The sequence below is a fragment of the Pelodiscus sinensis genome, chromosome 3 (genome assembly GCF_052426305.1).
Source record: "Pelodiscus sinensis isolate ZL-2025 chromosome 3, ASM5242630v1, whole genome shotgun sequence".
Taxonomy (NCBI): Eukaryota; Metazoa; Chordata; order Testudines; family Trionychidae; genus Pelodiscus; species Pelodiscus sinensis.
The window spans coordinates 183,984,050-184,002,724 of record NC_143054.1 but is presented as its reverse complement, the minus strand read 5'-3'; the positions used below and the strand labels follow the sequence as shown (position 1 = coordinate 184,002,724).

Here is an 18,675-nt window from a genome sequence, read left to right as displayed (position 1 = left end):
CACGAGCATACAGCCACATTTCAAATTCTTTGGGCCTGTGTTTAGAATGCTTCATGAATTTTGTAAGACTTTCCGTCTGATAGCATTTTACTACAGCTGGGTTTTTGATAGATCTGCTTTCTACAGCACGGCAAAGAAAACCTATAAATAAACACAGTCTGCATTTCCCTGTTCTAATCTCTTGACCCATAAGAGGAAATAGACTTGTTTTCATGTGATCAACAAGCAGAGGAACTTACGAAAAGTGACACAGCTGTCGAAAAGGCAACCCACACAGCCCTTGATTGTCAAACACATTGTAACGGCCAGAGCTGTCAGTACTGAAAAAGAAATTGGCGTGAACATGGAGCAAGAACCAAAGCGAATAAGAGAAGGCTACTTGGTTAAGAAGGTAGGGGGGCAATTCTAAACGGGCAATGGGTGAATGTTGGGCTGACACCAATCAAGCAGACTGGGAAGCTTAATTTTGCTTTAAAAATTCAATTCTGTATTATTTTTCATGAAAAATGCCAACAGGTGATCAGCCAATTTCTCAAGGGGGCATGACAATTAATTCAGTTTTACTTACAATTGCTATTCAGTGTACTTAGTTGCAAGTATCTTCTTAGTCTATGGTAAAATAAGACAAACACATTTTCTATATATAATGTATATTTTTATATATTAAAGGAGTGTTCTAAACATAGATGCAAAACCATTTGGCTGCATGCTCATGCCCAGCTCTATCTCTGGATTACAACAATGAACTAGACAACATACCATGCCATTGGTTAGTGTAGGACAAAAGGCTCTGACAAACAACTTTCCATGTTTTTTACTCTGTGACCGTGCTGTTTCATTGGGTTTCACTCCAGGAGCACCTTGAAATTAGAAGATTTTTAGGGAAGGTGGACTCCTGTGTTATGTTCGTGCTCCACAGAGGCCAAATAAATGGGTTTCATGTGGAAAACTTTGTAGGGAGCCGGTGAGCTAGGACCCACAGCACATCCCAACCTGCAGGCAGAGTGGAGGGTTTCAGACTTGGAATAGAAGCTGCTGCACCTCTGAGCAGGGATTCTTAGTGAGGGGGCTTCACACCATGCGGGCGTACCTTAGTTTAAAGCACCCTCACAAGATCAGTCTAGCTTAAAGCGATTTGGTTGCTCAATGATAAACCCATGGAAACCTCTGACCAGAGGATCTCTGTCGCAAGGGGCATCTCTACAGGTCTTCATCCCAAAAGAATAACTTGGGTCTGGTAGAGCCCTTACTCTGTGTAGGACCAGAGATCTGCTACCGGGGAACTGAGCTGTCAGGATGTTGCTTCTCCACCTCCCACTCTGCTTCTATAATTTCTGCTGTAAATGTAAGAAAGTCAATACCTAAAGGAAGCTTGAAGTGGCACAGTTAAAATCCTAAGGTGGCAGGGGATCAAGTTCAGTGCTGGAAGAACCAATTTGCCGTTCCTGTGCCACAAAGGGTTGAGCAAGCTGGCCATAATTCACACTCCAGCAGATAACTAGATTTGACCAATGCAACACACCAAGGCTGTGTCTACACTGAGCCACTTATTCCAGAAAAGCAGATGGCTTTTCCGGAATAACTTGCCAGCTGTCTACACTGGCCGCTTGCTTTTCCGGAAAAGCAATGACGATCTACTGTAAAATTGTCAGTGTTTTTCCGGAAAAACTATGCTGCTCCCATTCGGGCAAAAGTCCTTTTCCGGAAAAACTGTTCCGGAAAAGGGCCAGTGTAGACAGCACAGTAGTCTTTTCCGCAAAAAAGCCCCAATCGCGAAAATGACGATCGGGGCTTTTTTGCGGAAAAGCGCGTCTACATTGGCCACGGACGCTTTTCCGAGAAAAGTGCTTTTCCGGAAAAGCATCCTGTCAATGTAGACGCGTTTTTCCGGAAATACTTATAACGGAAAACTGTTCCGTTTTAAGCATTTCCGGAAAAGGGTGCCAATGTAGACGTAGCCCAAGTGTGTGGGGCCAGCTGGGAAATGGGTGGGAGCTGGGCAGGGCACCCAAGAAATCTTCTATTTCCATAGAACTCCCAAATAGTCTCCACCAATGGGGAGTTTAGCTGCACTTCCTAGCAGAAGACAGCAGTGATGCTTTGACTTGCCATGTAATAGGTGTGCATGTCTGCCTAAGTATAGCTGCTCCTGGGAGTACAGCAGGGTGCAAAGAGCACTCCCTTGCATCTTGATGGGTGACTCAAGGCAAGGAAATCATTCTAGTGGGTCAGTCTCCATGGTATATCACTGGTAGTCACCATACAATAGAACCTCAGAGTTACAAACACCTTGGGAATGGAGACCGTTTATCACTTGAAATGTTTATAACTCTGAACAAGATGTTATGGTTGTTCTTTCAAAAGTTTACAAATGAACATTGACTTAATATAACTTTGAAACTTTACTATGAAGAAGAAGAACAATGCCTTTAATCATCTTAATTTAAATAAAATAAGCACAGAAACAGTTTCCTTGCCTTGTCAAATCTTAGGAAAAAACCCTTACCGGTTTATTCTTTTAGTAGTTGAACATGGTACTATACTGTACAATATTTGCTTTTTTGGATAGGGGATTCTGATGTTTTATCATGTACTTCTGGTTCCAAATGAGGCATGTGATGGATTGGTTAATTCATAATTCTGTGTTTGTAATGCTAAGGTTCTACTATCGTAACTTCTGCAGAAAAACAGAAGAGTCTGCGGCTACGTCTAGACTACAAGTTTCTTTCAAAAGAGAGCATCCACACCTCAAAACCAGATTGAAAAAGCGATCTGGTTTTTTGAAAGAGAGCGTCCATACTGCATGGACGCTCTCTCAAAAGAAAGCCCTGCTTGCTATGCACAGAATGGCCATCAGGATATCTGTGCTTTTTTCAACTGCCTCTTCTTTTGAAAAATGTCCCTGTTCTGCATCCACACGTGCCTTTTTTTAAAAGAGCTCTTTTGAAAAAGGTGTTCTTCCTCATAATTTGAGATTTGTCAATGTCAACCCCTCACCTCCCGCGTTCTTTCTATTTAATTTCAAAAGAACGTGATTGCAGTGTGAACGCAGGAGAAGTTTTTTTGGAAAAAAGGGCAGGTTTTTTTGAAAAAACAATGTAGTCTAGACATACCCTGAGATAGTGGGGAATGAGTTACTATGCTGGAACAGCCTCTGTGGATGCTCTCCCTCCTATGTAAAGGAACTTCATCCTGGTAGTAGGTAATACTGTTGTGTTGGAGAGGTGGAGATGACCATAAAGGAGAAGACAGCTGAAATCAACAGGATGAGCTTTTTCCCAGGGCATCTCATGACAGAGCACCTTCAGTAAAGGGAATCGTAGCACTGGTTTACTCCTGATTTAACTTTGGGACAGCAAGCACCAGCTGTCTATTTAATCTCTGACTCCTCTCTCTGGTCCTTTTCTGTTGAGGCTTTCCAGTAATGGTTTCCTAAAAGGGGAAGGCAAATGTCTGTGCTCCCAAAGGTACAGGTGCACCATTCACATCCACAACAAAATGGAGGGTTTGATCAGGTGAGGCCTCCCTTAGGCTTCTCCCCTCCCTCCTTGCTATCAGCTATGAATACTCTTGTGGACCAGATCCTCACCTTGCATGGCCCCATTGACTTCAGTGCCTGTTTACCCCAGCCATGGATCTACCCTGGTATATTTAGGTTTGGTAGGGTAGGAGTTGTGAAATTTTGTGGGTTCTACCATGCCAGAAGGGGAAAAAATATTTTCTAGCTATTCCGTACTACACATGTCAAAGAAAGGAGAAGTTCTATTAGTGTAGCAGTCTCCTGCAACTTCCTCCTAACTACTTTTCAAACTGCTATTCTTTTGGCAGGGATATTTGGGAAACAACCATCTTAGTCATGATCGTTGGGTGTCTGCAATAATTTGCTTTAGTTTCAAGAGACTGTGGGAGAAATCCTGCTTGCTTGTCTCTCCTGAGTAGTTCCAGGCAAGGAGAATTTGTCTTGTCAGTGTTTGCTGAATCTACTATTCTTAGTCGCACTAAAGACTTGCTGTGTAAATAGCCTGGGAGGCAGATTTTGCTCTTTACTAAGCACTCTGGTCATTTGCTTATAAGTAAGAGCAGTGGGGTTGGCACCACCTTGAGCGAAGATATGACAGTGGACAACAGGCTCCCTTTTGGATCTGAACTCTGCACCCTAAATTAACTCTGATTTATTCCCCATTCCAAAAAATCAGCCACAGGTCAAAATGGCTCGTTGTGCAATCACTGAATTCTCCCCATTTATTTATATTAGCCAGAATGTGGTGGCCTGTTTCATACTCTTTCTGTAGATCTGTGGGGACCCTGGACTGAGGAGAGTCCACACAAGGCCTATTATTTGAGCTATTTCAGGACCATATGGCTTCCGCAGCAGAGTACTGGATGTGGAAGAAAGTTCCTTTGCCAGTGTGCACCAAAAGTCCCATGATAATCAGCTCTCCGTGCATTGTGGAACTTCATGTCTGTTTCACAATACAGCAAGCGTGGGAGGTGGAAGGTGTGATGTCTGCATGCTTTGTTTTAAAAGAAATTCTTGTCCAATCCGCTGTCACAGACACACAACATTTAAATGAGACAGCACGACAGGCAGCTCTGATCTAAGGAATCCAAAATGCATTCTTCACGCAGCAGGGTGGAGACTTTGCCTCATGCTGCTGCACTGCACACAGGAAGTAGAAGCCTTCCCTGAGTGTTCCCCTAGACTGTGATCTGTATCATAGGGTCTGCAGGTCACTGTGAATCTCAGGGTACGTCTAGACTACATGCCTCTGTCGCCAGAGGCATGTAGATTAGGCTACCAGACATAGGAAAATGAAGCGGCGATTTAAATAATCGCCGCTTCATTTAAATTTACATGGCTAATGCGCTGAGCTGACAAACAGCTGATCAGCTGTTTGTCGGCTCAGCGCGATAGTCTGGACGCGTGGGTGGCGACATCAAAGGTATTTGTCGACTACCCAGGTATACCTCATCCCAGGACGCATACCTGGATGGCTGACAAATACCTTTGATGTCGACACCCGCGCATCCAGACTATCGCGCTGAGCTGACAAACAGCTGATCAGCTGTTTGTCGGCTCAGCACCGCAGCCATGTAAATTTAAATGAAGCGGCGATTATTTAAATCGCCGCTTCATTTTCCTATGTCTGGTAGCCTAATCTACATGCCTCTGGCGACAGAGGCATGTAGTCTAGACGTACCCTAACTCTGCCTCAGGCCAGACAACACATAAGAAGTTGTATTCTCCTCTTCAAGGGGGCTAAATCCTGCAAGTTCATGCACTTAATTTTTGGGTTTTCACCTTTAGCTCTCCCGGAGTGGGGGGGGACGGGACGGTGGAAGTACAGGTACTCAATTCATCTGAAAATCAGATCCTGGATCCCTCAAATTGAGTCCAAAGACTCCGGCATCTCTACTCAGTGGTCGCTTTTGAAAATGTGGCTAGCCATCTCTTCCAGACAACATACCCTGCAACAATGATAGTGGCCTATACAATTCCTGGATTGATTTTTAAGGCCACAGTGTACTGATCCTGCCCCATGGGAGTCAATGAGAGTTTTGCTATTGATTTCAATGGACATAGGATCAGGCCCTCAATAAACATCCGAACTGCTAGTTACAAAATCATCTTCGTGTGTTAGTAATGGGAAGAAGAGCTTTGAAAGCTGAAATAAAACCCTGGAGCCAAATATTCCTCCTTTTTTAATATGGTAAGATGAAATTTCCTCTTCCGGTGATTGGGTATAATAAAAGTGACAAAATATTGCTGAAGGTGAATCAATATGGGTGGGACCTGGCTAGCTGAATAATTTGTGTCTGTTTCTGTGTAAGCCACACTTTTCAAAGTTGGGTGCTTAAGTCTAGCACCTAAACCTATGTTTAGGCATATGATGTTTTCAGAGATGCTTAGCAGCTGCAAATTCCACCGGTATTTCTGGGTATTCTGGGCACTCAGAATCACTGAAAATCCATCCACAGAGGGCTTGATCCTGCAAGGTGCTGCGTCCCCTTACCTCTCACTGTCTTCAGTAGGGACTGAGAGGCCTCAACAAATTGTATGATTAATTATGATGATAATTATTAATTATTAGCTGTCTTATTGTAGCAACTCATCATAGACCAGGGCCCCATCTGTGCTGTAAAAACACAGAACTAAAAGAGCCGGGAGGTGCTTACAGTCTTGTAGCATCAAGCCTTCCTTTCAGTGCCTAACCTGTAAACCAGCCATGTGTGGAAATTTTGAATGTTGCTCAAGCATTGCAAAAACCAGAATATGAAGAAAGCTTGAGTGCTGCTGATATATGAAGAAAATGCAGGACGGCTTGTCTGATGCAACCGTGGAGAAGCATGTTAGTGGGATTACAGAGAGGAGGAAATAAGGGCTGTAGAAAGAGAACAATTCACTGATTTAAAATGGAGAGTGAGATGGGGGTTGGAAGGACATTTAAAAGTGTCTTTTTCTAGAAGGTAAAATATTTAATGAAGAAAATGTAATGTAACCAGCTTATCTGATCTAATGCAGGGCAGTATGTTTAATACCTGGAAGCCGATGTGGGTAGTGCTCCTAGATGATGGAATTGAATTCTATAAGAAGAAGATTGACAGCAGTCCCAAAGGAATGATCCCCCTGAAAGGAAGCTCTATCAATAGCCCATGTCAGGATTTTGGCAAACGGATGGTAAGTATTTTTTACAGCCACTGAATAATAATTATACATGCATGGCACTTTCATCAGTAGATCTCAGAGCACTTGTAGCTTCACAATCCTGCTGTGAGTCTTATCCCCATTGTACAGATGGGGAGCTGACACAGAGACAGTCAAAATGACTAAGCTAAGGTCACCCAGGAAGTCTCTGCAGGACTTGAACCCAGATCTATCAAGGCCTTGGCTAGTGTTCTACCCACTTGGGCCTCCTTCCTCCCCTGAATGCTAAGACCTTGCTGACCAAATATTGAATGACAGTGCATTGGGCAATAATATGTTACAAGACAAAGTTAGTTTGGTTATGATTTTGTCGCTTCTCACAAACCACGTAAGCAGGGTTAACTGGGGCCTACTCAGTAGTTGAATGGGAGACCTCTGAGGAAAACTCAAGATGCTGTATGAAGTAATGCTGGTGATTCAGTGCTCTGAAGTGGTGCTGCATCTACGCTGTGAGTGAGAAGTGTGATTCCCCTGCTCCTGTACACATACAAGCCCACTTGAAACTGGTGCCAGTTGTGTGTCTGCTGTCGCTACCCATGCTACCATGGCAACACTGCTATATACACTGGTGATAACTAGCTGCGCATGAGCAGACAACTCATCCCCTACCTTGTAATGTAGATCTAGCCTTGTGGTGATGGGGGCATTCTGGGAATGTGTCTCCTCTCTGACTGAGTGTGACACAAGGCTCCAGTAACTATAAAATAACCCGGGGGACTTTTTAAAGAGCAGGGGTGTTATATATTAATTATTGCTAAAGAAATATGGCTGACACAGCAGCTACCTGAAACAGAAGGGAGAGAAAGGGTTTTTTCCTTGTAGGTAGGTGTGATTTGGGTGTTTATGAGAAGCAGTGATTGTGAACTCTACACCTTCCAATATAATTGCTTAAGAAGGCATCTTTTCTGCTAACCGCTTGTCCCCAAAGGTTTGCCATTCATGCAGTTTGGGTTCGTGACAGATTGAATTTTTAATTGGCATCAGTTTTTTCCAAATAATGCAGAAAGCCAAACAGTCTGAAAATGTAATAATTGATTGAACAGATGATGAGAGAACAGGATAGGAGTGTTAGAAAAGATCTCATAGAATCATAGAATCATAGGAAGAGACCTCAGAAGGTCATCAAGTCCAGCACCCTGCTCTAGGCAGGACCAATTCCAACTAAATCAACCCGGCCAGGGCTTTGTCAAGCCGAGACTTAAACCCCAAGTGAATTAATAAACATCAGAGAGAAAAGAAAAGAATGGATCCTTGCATGTTTTTTTTTTTTAATGGTCAGTGTGAATCTGAATTTTGGATTAGCTACTAACATGTCTGTTGGCACAACTCCATGTCCTCTGTCTTGAGGTGCTGAAATAGTGAGTCATGTGGCCCCATTTGACTTTACAGATGTTTGGTTATTGCAGCTTTTTGATGAGCTGGTGAACTGCAACTTACCATATTGTTTTCTTGCTGGGGTGAGCAACGAGATGGAGTGCCCTCTCCGTTTGTGACATAAACGGAGTACTCTCTGCAAATGCCTAGGCAGAGAAAATACGGAAAGCGTAGCTTTCCTGGGACCACACTCTCCCTCTCGACTGTGCAAGCAAACTCCAGGGGAAAGGCAAAGACTCTACATCTGGAGCCAGCACAATTGCAGGAGTTTCTGGAAGACAGTTTATTAAACCTTACTGTTGACTGTCTGCCTTTGGGGCTCTACTCTGGATTTTTGTCAGGGTCTCCCTTAGCCTTACACATGTCTGTGCTAACCCACAAAGCAGTGAAGACAGATGCAGGTACAGGCTGAACCTCTCTAGTCAGTCTCTCACTGGTTAGGCAACATCCGTAGTTCAGCATGATTTTAATTAACTGAGTGTCCACTTATGAGTGTGGCCAAGTTTCCTGCAGTCCCATAAAGTTTGTTTACAGCCACCAGTCCTGGCTCTCAGTGTTCTGTGCTGGTATTTAGCTTTAATTTACTCATAAATGTCTTTTAAGAGTCCAGTAAGCAGTACAAGTGTTGGTAATGCTGCTAGACAATGTTGAACTCCAGTGGTCTGGCAAATTCTCTGGTTCAGCACTGGTCAGGTCTCCAGGGTGCCAGACTCTGTAGTATCGTGTACTGCCATCTGATAGCAAGCAGAGCGTAACATGCAGTCAAAGCCCAACCTGACTGAGTTATAGCACACAAGGGACACTGGGTTCATGCCCAGTGCAGATGCTATCATGCCATGCTAGAAATTGCATTTTATTTATGAGGCACTCAATTGCAGTTCAGGCAATTAAACACCACAGGTAAAATAAACACCACAGTGCTACTTGAAAGTCAGATCAAATCAGTGTCAATCTGTGATCATCACCCAAATAGAAATGAACTAGATTTACCTGGCATTGCTCGGGTCCTTAACTTCAAATAAGTTTTGTTTTCTTCATTTAAATAATTGTTCTGGGGTGAGGGTGGAGATGAGGGGTTCAGTATGTAGGTTTCCCCAGGGAGAGAGGATAATCTCAGGCCTCTCTCACTGCAGCAGCTTGGGGCCAAGTGAGAAGCACCTGTCCATGGCTGCTGTAGCTCCAGCGGGCACGGCTGGGAGAGGGGTGCATGTCCCCCAGCTTGAGGTCAGATAGACACACAGACAAATAGACACATAAACAGACAAACTCTCTGAAATAGGGTATGTCTACACTACCCCTCTAGTTCGAACTAGGGGGGGTAATGTAGTCATACGGAGTTGCAAATGAAGCCCGGGATTTGAATTTCCCGGGCTTCATTTGCATAAAGCCAGCCGGCGCCATTTTTAAATGCCGGCTAGGTCGGACCCCGTGCTGTGTGTAGCCGCGCGGCACGGGGTCCGACCTAGCCGGCATTTAAAAATGGCGCCGGCCGGCTTTATGCAAATGAAGCCAGGGAAATTCAAATCCCGGGCTTCATTTGCAACTCCGTATGACTACATTACCCCCCCTAGTTCGAACTAGAGGGGTAGTGTAGACATACCCATATATAGTAGATAGCTGTCCCTTTCTCCATCCTTGCCTCCTACTGGCCCAGTGGGGTTATAAATGTCCTTGTCCCCTTCTCTGACTCCTTGCTGCTCCCTGTGGTCACTCTGCAATATAACTGCCACTCCCTTTCCATTTCATGAGAAACAATCAAATTCCAGGCATATCCCTTTGTCCTAGCACAACCAAACTATTACCTTGCTTTCAGTTTTGATAAGAGGAAGCTGCATAAGACAGATGGACAGACAGATGCACATTTCTAAATATTTAGTAGACAAGCCCCTACTCTGTAGACGTTTTGCTTGGAAATGTGAAGCTACTGTAGATAGAGGCTAATCACAGGAACAACAGATGTGTTCTTTACAAAACATACAGAAATGACAGAAAGAATTAGCAGTTATGACTAAAGACTTGCCCGCACTATACAGTGCTGCAGATTATAGGATGTGAATTGCAGAGCATGGCAAAGTGTTGTGATCGGTCTTGTGAGTATGCTACTGGTGTGAACTAAAAGGTACCTCATTTGTGTTAATATAATTCTGTTTGAAAGAGGATTATGTCACTGTGAAACAGGCACCTTTTAATTTGTGCTAACAGCATCTAGAAGGGGCAGTTAGATCACAACAATTTGTAACAGTCTTCCCTACCCCGCCCTTCAGTTCACCCTGCTGGATAATGCACCGAATAGTGTGTTCAGGGCCAGATCCAAAGGCCACTAAAGTCAATGGCAATATTTCCATTGAGGTTCATGGGCTTTGTACCAGGCCCTCATCTACTGTAAGCAAGTGGCCTGGATTTCATCTGCTATCTCCAGGAAGCATGATTCCTGCCATTGCACCGATGGCCCCTAAGTTTTTTTTTATACTGCATTTGTTTATCAGTCCTTCCTCAGGCAAAGCCCTAGTCTAGTCACTGAGGCTATGTCTAGACTGCAAGCCTCTTTCGAAAGAGAACGTCTAGACTGCACGCGGAACTTTCGAAAGAGCAAGCCGCTTTTTCGAAAGAAAGCACCCAGTGAGTCTGGATCCTCTCTTTCGAAGAAGCCCTATTTACATTCAAGAACGCCTTCTTTCGAAAGAACACTTTCGAAAGAAGGCGTTCTTCCTCGTGCAATGAGGTTTACCGCCGTCGAAAGAAAAGCCGCGTTCTTTCGATTTAATTTCGAAAGAACGCGGCTGCAGTCTAGACGCAGGTGAAGTTTTTTCGGAAAAAGGCTACTTTTCCCGAAAAAACCCCTGAGTCTGGACACAGCCTGAGGGTTTGCCTGAGGGAGAATGGAAGAAAAATCAGTGAAGATTTGGACCATTGCACACACACTGTCCTGGTCAGGACCCAGACCTGCTGATGGGAGGGGGAAAGCGCGCATTTGTCCCAGAGCCCAGCATTCAAAAGGGCAGCTGTGAGGACAAGGCGGTGTGCAGCGTGGCACACTATGGACAGTGCTGAGGGCTGGATTTCCCAAACTCCACCCCTGCTGGCAAGAAATGCACAAAAATTGGGGAGATTAGTGAGAGAGCCCATATCTAATCTGAAGCCTGGAGATGGATTCTTCGTTGGCTTGTAGATCAGGTCTTGACCCAGATCCTGTGGTAACTTTGTAGAGCGTCTCAGGCCAGGGCATCCCACAGTGAAAACTGACACTACTCAAATAGCTAAGTAAACCAAAAAGGGCTGGATTGCAACCCTTTACTCACTTGAGCAGTCCCATTGAATCTCCAGAGGACTAGTCGTACAAGTAGGGGCGCACCAATAAAATCCAAAGGTAATCACCTGGTTATAAGCTCTTCAAATGCAGCATTTTGGAAAATGTACATTTTTGTAGCTTTGTTAACCATACAAAAAATTGGAATAGCCCAGAGTGTCTCCTCCAGGATTTCATCCTTTGCCTAATTCCAATAGGCTGCCCACATTCATATTTTCTGCGTGAACCAGTGTGGTGCACTGCGGCTGATGACTTTGCTCGCATCCACACACTTCATATAGCTCAGGGGTGTCCAAACTTTTTTCAAAGAGGGCCAGATTTGAAGAAGTGAACATGCGTGAGGGCCGACCATTTTGCCTGACATTCTTTGAACCATTAAAATTAAATGCAAATTAACTATTTTATGCAAAGTTTATTGCAAACGGCATACTTTTCATTTCGTCACATGGATGACAAATCTAAACAGGTGTTAAATCACTCTGCCTTTCATATCTGAAGGCCAGATGAAAAAAAAATCCAGGAAGCTGAAATATATGTCAGGAACATTGTAAAGTACATTACATATTATCAACTTTTAAGTTCAAAAAATATGAACAGGAACATAACACCAACTATACATGTTGTGTCCAAATATATTTATAACTGATTTAGACCAACTGACATTAACTGAGATTTTACAATGTATTCATCTCAATTGAAAAAAAAAACTTGCCTACACTAATGTGAAGGGTGAAACTGAGATCTGGACTGCAGCACAGGAGAGCGCAGGGCACGCTGGCCTCACGGCGGCACGGGGGCAGGCGAACCCGCAGCCAAGCGGGGGAGCGGGGCTGCGGACGTGTCCTACATGGCAGGCTTTAGGACCGCAGCGGCCGCCATGGACGGCGGCGGCGCGCTGTGCGCGCCAGTTCAGAGGAGCGCCGGGTAGCCAGGAGAGGGGGAGGAAGCGGGGACTGTCCTCGCACTCTCAGCCAAAAAGCGGAGGGCCCGCGGGGTCAGAGAGTGCAGGGCACGCTGGCCTCACAGCGACCTGGGGGCAGGGCGAACCCGCAGCCAAGCGGGGGAGCGGGGCTGCGGACGTGCCCTACAGGGCAGGGTCTAGGACTGCGGCGGCAGCGCGGCCCGAAGCGGCGTGCTGCGCTGCGCGCGCCAGTTAAAAGGAGCACCGGGGAGCCGGGAGAAGCGGGGGCCGTATTAAATCCGACCGCGGGCCGCAATTGGCCCGCGGGCCGGACTTTGGACATGCCTGATATAGCTGATATGTTAGGTGGATTTGTGCTTTGGGGGGATTTGTACTTTGGGGGATTCAGGGGCACTCAACCTACTGTTGGCAATAGAATGTGTTTATTCTGATTCCCAGCTTATATTAACTTTGAGTCAAGTTCAGTAAGGCCCAATACAGGACAGCACATAAGCTTGTTGTTAAGTGTTTTCAGGGGTTTAAGTTCCATGGATTCTATTCAGGCTGGCCTGAATGGACATCTGAAGAAGAGGGCTGTGCCCATGAAAGCTCATGATACCATCTACATGTTTTGTTAGTCTTTAAGGTGCTGCAAGACTATTTATTGTTTTTTAAGGTTATCCACTTACAGACTAACTTGGCTACCCCTCTGATGCTTTCCCCAATCAGGGCCTAGATGAAATCCACTGATTCGCTTCACTAGCTCAGTAACACACTTATTTTGTTTGTTTGTTTATTGTTTCTTTGTTGGCATTTGCCAATATGTGAAAGGAAAAATCTGCCCTGAATGGGGTTTTTCCATGTGCTTTGTGATTTTATATCACAAAATTGTAGGGTTAGTAGAACCTAATCCAGTTCCCTGCACTCATGGCCACTTTTAACAATTCTGATGTGTTGGCAGGTTGTTTCTTGTATTTCTGCTGTTTTTCTCCTTCCAGATCTATGTCATTTTTTTCTCCATTGCTTTCTCATGAATAGTCATACCACTACTGACAAGCTGAGAAATAATTTTCTCACCATCCTTCATATTTTACACTCTGAGGCAGAAAATACCTCAGTTTCGAACTCTCAGTTGTGGTATTGATTGAACAGCTATTCCTTTCTGGCACTATCTACACCTGTGCCAAAAATGTAAAAAATTCGGCATGCAATATTTTAAAATTGTGCAAAATTCTGCACGGCAGTGGGGAGCACAAGCCATTGACTGCACAGAGGTGAGTGATCACTGTGCAGCTCCCTCTCTCCCCTGAGACATGGACTCAGTGGTGAGGTTGTGCCCAACCCTAACATAGCGCAAGGACTGGGTCTGCACCAGAAACACTCCAGTCCCCTGCCCCTCCCTGCAAGGTGCAGCAGGTGTAGGCTGGTAGGCTCAGCATGGCAGGATCCAAGTATAGAGGAGCTTAGTGGGGAGGGGAGGCAGGATTCAGGTGTGGATTGAGAGGGGTCTGTGTGGGGCAGGTGGCTCAGAGGGGGCATTCAGATGTGCATTAAAAAAATTAGCCCTACACATTTCTAAAGGTTGAGAAAACCCTAGTGCAAAAGCTGCTCTTGTGGTTACTGAGCTATTCAGGGCAGAATGTGTGAAATGAGGCTGGCTGTGGAGAAAGTCCCTCAGCAATCCTGCCTGCACAGGCTCAGGGGAGTCTTTCTGCTCCTTTCAATAGGCACCCTAGTTCTACTTCTAATAGTCCCTGCCAATAGCACACAATATTTCTACACAATAGCACACAGTATAAGGTCTACTAATTCCTTATGTCAGCAAGATGTGGGCCTGATCCATAGCACACTGATGCAAATGGGAGTTTTCCCAATGAGGTCTGTATGCGTGAGATAAGGCCCTGTGTCTCTTGGAACTATGGTGTGTTGGTGGGCATGCTAGACAACCTCTCCATCTCTTACTTGGAGTGTTCGTCTGGAATCTTCTCCAGCTACTTCATAGGTGCACATGGTAGTGGGGAAGGATTTCTGTGTACAGTAGACTTCCGATAATCCGGAGCCTATGGGACCTAGGTGGTGCCGGATTATCAGATATGCCGGACTATCAGGAGGTACTATAAACTGGTTATATATATACTGTATACTTTATATACTGTATGTAAAGTGTTCTTAACCCTTTTTATTGTACATACTGTATACAGTATACTGTAATGTTTTAGTTTTTTTAAGCCTTTTTTACCCTTTTTGCTCAGTTCAGTTGCTGCCGCTGTTACTTTGTGACTCATATTTTGCTGAAGCTCACTCACTAGGCTCTTGCCATTTTGATGCCGGACTATCAGGAGTGCCGGACTATTGGATGCCGGACTATTGGAGTTTTACTGTACCAGGAAGGCTTTTCCCCTTAAGGCTGACTACCTGTCTAAATGCTAAGGCTGGGATTTTCAGTGGAGTTGGAAGGCATTCCCAACAACCATTGTAACTCAATAGGAGTTTGGTGCTTAAATCCCTTGGGCACCACTGAACTTGCCAAACAGAACTAGCATTAGCCCCTGACTAGTTATTTTAGAGCTACCTAGCCTAGCTCTGGTAAGAATGTCAGGAATGCACTGTCTATATCACTACGAGGAGCAGGATTACTTGCACAGTCTGTGTAGCTATCTCTTCAGATCTTCTTTGCTTTAATCATGCATTCTGGATCCTATACTTAGTTCCTGCTAAGGCAAGATGTACAGCATATTGATGCTGGTCTTATCGTAGCCCACTGGTTACATAAAGCCATGTTTAAAAATCCTTTTCTTGTTATTTCTCGTTATAGTTTGTCTTCAAATTCACCACAGCCAAACAACAGGACCATTTTTTCCAAGCCGCCTACCTTGAGGAGAGAGATGCCTGGGTGCGGGATATCAAGAAGGCTATTCAGTGCATCGAGGGAGGCCAAAAGTTTGCCAGAAAATCCACCAGAAAGTCCATCAGGCTGCCTGAAACAATCAATCTAAGGTCTGGTATAATATCTCTCTTCCCCCACTTCCTTCCCTCAGCAGGGAGTAGATCAGTGGTCTCCAACCTTAAGATCACTTTTTGAATGTAAGAGCAATCTAGGATCTGCCTCAAACCCAAACATTCTTACCCTGCCTCCTTCCTGCCCCTTCTCCAAGGCCCGGCCCCTGCTCACTCCATCCTGCCTACCCTATCCTCATTCACTTTTATCAGTCTGGGAGCTGGGGGTTGGGATGCAGGTGGGTTCAGGACTAGGGCCTGTGTTTGCAATGCGGGCTTCAGCTGGGCACCGCTTACCACAGGTGGCTTCTGAGTGGTGGTGCGGGAAGCTAAAGCAGGCTCACCACAGCCCTGTCCCTGTCTCCATCCCTGCCTCCCTTTGCTCTGTGGAGATGGGGTAGGAGGGAGGGGCCCCAATTCCTCTTCTTCCTGTGCTCTGCACAGCAAGCAAGAGGCTCCCAGGGGTGAGGGGCACTTCCAAAGGAGAAGTGCAGATGAAGTGCCAGCACTGGATAGCCTCCCAGCCAAACCTCTCAGGATCGTCTGTCAAGGGTTCCACGATCTACCCATAGATTCCGATCTACTGGCTGGTGACCACTAGAGAGTAGAGCCAGATGACTAAGGCCCTACCAAGTTTATGATCCATTTTGGTTAATTTCATGGTCATAACATTTTAAAAATAATAAATTTCATTATCTCAGTTACTTAAATCTGAAATTTCATGATGTGTAAATATAGTGGTCCTGATTCAAACAGGAGTTGGAGGGAGGGGGATTGCAAGGTTCTCTTAGGGGAGGTTGTGATACTACTAGCCTTAGTTCTGTGCTGCTGGTGGTGGCAGCGTTGCCCTCAGAGCTAGGCATCTGGAGATGGCAGCTGCTGGCTGGGAGCCTAGATATGAAGGCAGAACCACTGCCAGTTACAACACAAAAGCAAGGATGGCCTGGTATGGCATTGCCTCTTTTATTCGGCGCTGCTGCTGGCAGGGTGCTATCTTCAGAGTTGGTGCCTAGCAAACAGCTGCTGCTCTCCAGCAGCCCAGCTCTGAAGGTAGCACAGGAGTAAGGGTGACAATATATCACCTTAAAATAACCTTGTGACACCCCTCCCCACAGCTCCCTTTTGAGTTAAGACCCCCCAATTTGATAGACACTGGTCTTCCCCAGGAAATCAGTGTCAATAGGGTAAAAACACACTAAAAACCAGGTTTCATGGGGACAAACTAGATTTCAGCAGTCTGTAATATGTTTTTCATGGCTGTACCTTGGTTGAGGCCCTACTGGTAACATAACATCAACCTGTTCTTTTGCATGAGAAAGGAATTTGCTACCGGGTAGGCGAGGCTGGTCTTCTGTCCCTTGACCAGCAGCAGTAATGGGCTAGGCCTTCCTAGGTCATAAGGCTCACTCGAGGGTCCTTTCTAAATCATGAGACTAAAACACAAGTACAATAGCCATCGAAACATAAGTCATGTGCACATGTGGCATCCCAAAGCAACGGTAAAACCTTTCCAGAGACCAGCAAACAACTCTCTTTTGAATGCTGCTATGTGAGAGCCAAAGCTGATTTCAGATTAAATAAATTATACTTGACTGAACACTCAAGTAACAATAGAATTAACAGACCCAGAATTAACAGAATTAACAGTGTTGCCTACTTTACAGCTCTAGGCACCAGCTCAGCTACTCTAGAAAAGGAGTCTAGGAGATTGAATGTAATGGTCCTTCATAGCAGTAGGCTTTTTTCCATTATTAAAATCGCTCATAACTTTGGAAATCACTTATTAATATTATTTATATTGTCTAGCACCCGTCACCAAGAATCAGGTCAGAAGCCCACTGAGCAAGGCTCTGTAACACACAGCACACAGTTCCTGCCCTAAAGAACTTAGGGTATGTCTACACTACCCCGCTAGTTCGAACTAGCGGGATAATGTAGGCATACCGCAATTGCAAATGAAGCCCGGGATTTGAATTTCCCAGGTTCATTTGCATAAGCGGGGCGCCGCCATTTTTAAATCTCCGCTCGTTCGAACCCCGTACCGCGCAGCTACACGCGGCACGAACTAGGTAGTTCGAACTAGGCTTCCTAGTTCAAACTACCGTTACTCCTCATTCCACGAGGAGTGAGTGGAATGAGGAATGAAGAGTAACGGTAGTTCGAAGTAAAGCCTAGTTCGAACTACCTAGTTCATGCCGCGTGTAGCCGCGCGGCACGGGGTTCGAACGAGTGGAGATTTAAAAATGGCGGCACCCCACTTATGCAAATGAAGCCTGGGAAATTCAAATCCCGGGCTTCATTTGCAATTGCGGTATGCCTACATTACCCCGTAGTTCGAACTAGCGGGGTACTGTAGACATACCCTTACAGATGAAAGGGTGAAATTTGGGCCCTTTTGAAGTCAGTAGCAAAACGCCCATTGATGTCAATGCTCCCTAAAAGACAAGATGTAGCAGGCGGGAGGTGCAGCGGGCTGGGGAAGATGGGATAATGACCATAAAAATAATTATTATTAAAGGGTGAACTCAGACTTATTTACTATTCATTACCTTTTGGCTCATATTTTTAAAAGCAACCAGTGGTTTATATGTGCCTTGTTTTTTGGAAGTCCAGCTTAGAGACACTTTGAAGGTACCCAGTTTTCAGCAAGTGCCAGCTGAAAATCAGGCATCTTTCCAAGTGTTTCACTACTAGTCACTCTAACAAACCTCGGCTTAAATGAATCCACTGGCTTAGCCAGACTGCCACTGATCTGAGCTGCAGTGAGGTGCCCTCTGCCTGCAGAGTTCATTTATACGTGTACGTTGCATAATGGGCCTTTTCAAACTCTGCCAAGGAGTGCACCACAATGTACTGCAGTAGCCTACATGGCACCGAACTGTGAGGATGGCACTTGGCTGGTGATAAGTTATATCTGCATAGGAATTTGCTGTGGCAGGGGACAAGGAAGAAGGAGGTGCTCTGTATTGGGGGGGAAGGTGGAGCCTCTTCCAGCAAAGCAGAAAGCCAGAAGCAGCAGAGGTTCAAAGACAGCTGGAGTAGCAGGAATAAAGCACTGGGACTAGAGAGGAAATGGTGATTAGATATTCCTCTGGCCAGTTCCACTGTAACTGAGGCAAAACTCACATTCCATTGAATGTAGCTCAGACATAGGGACTGCAGGATAAGGACTGGAGGACCATGGATGTTCCAGGACCAGAGAGTCCCAGTGGAGGGCTAGCGCCTGGGAGCCCTGCAAGCTGGCAGAGCGCTGGGGCTTCCCAGCAGGGCAGTGGGAGCCCCACATGCGGCAGCAGGAGCCTGGCACAGAGGCTGCGGGGCTGGCAGGAGCGGCAGCAGGAGCCGGGCTCTGCAGTGGGAACCTAGCGCAGACCACACTGAGAGCCTGGT

General features: G+C 45.5%; 1 protein-coding gene across 1 annotated transcript in view; it reads left to right on the top strand.

Moving 5' to 3' along the window:
- The first annotated feature begins 233 nt into the window (after positions 1-233).
- The window catches only part of PLEK (pleckstrin), a 29,397-nt gene continuing 10,955 nt past the window's right edge, over positions 234-18,675 (top strand). The window contains exons 1-3 of the mRNA XM_006114102.5: positions 234-391; positions 6,524-6,679; positions 15,104-15,285. Of these exons, the coding sequence (XP_006114164.1) occupies positions 344-391; positions 6,524-6,679; positions 15,104-15,285 (386 nt within the window). The 5' untranslated portion in view covers positions 234-343. The remainder of the gene's footprint in view (positions 392-6,523; positions 6,680-15,103; positions 15,286-18,675) is intronic.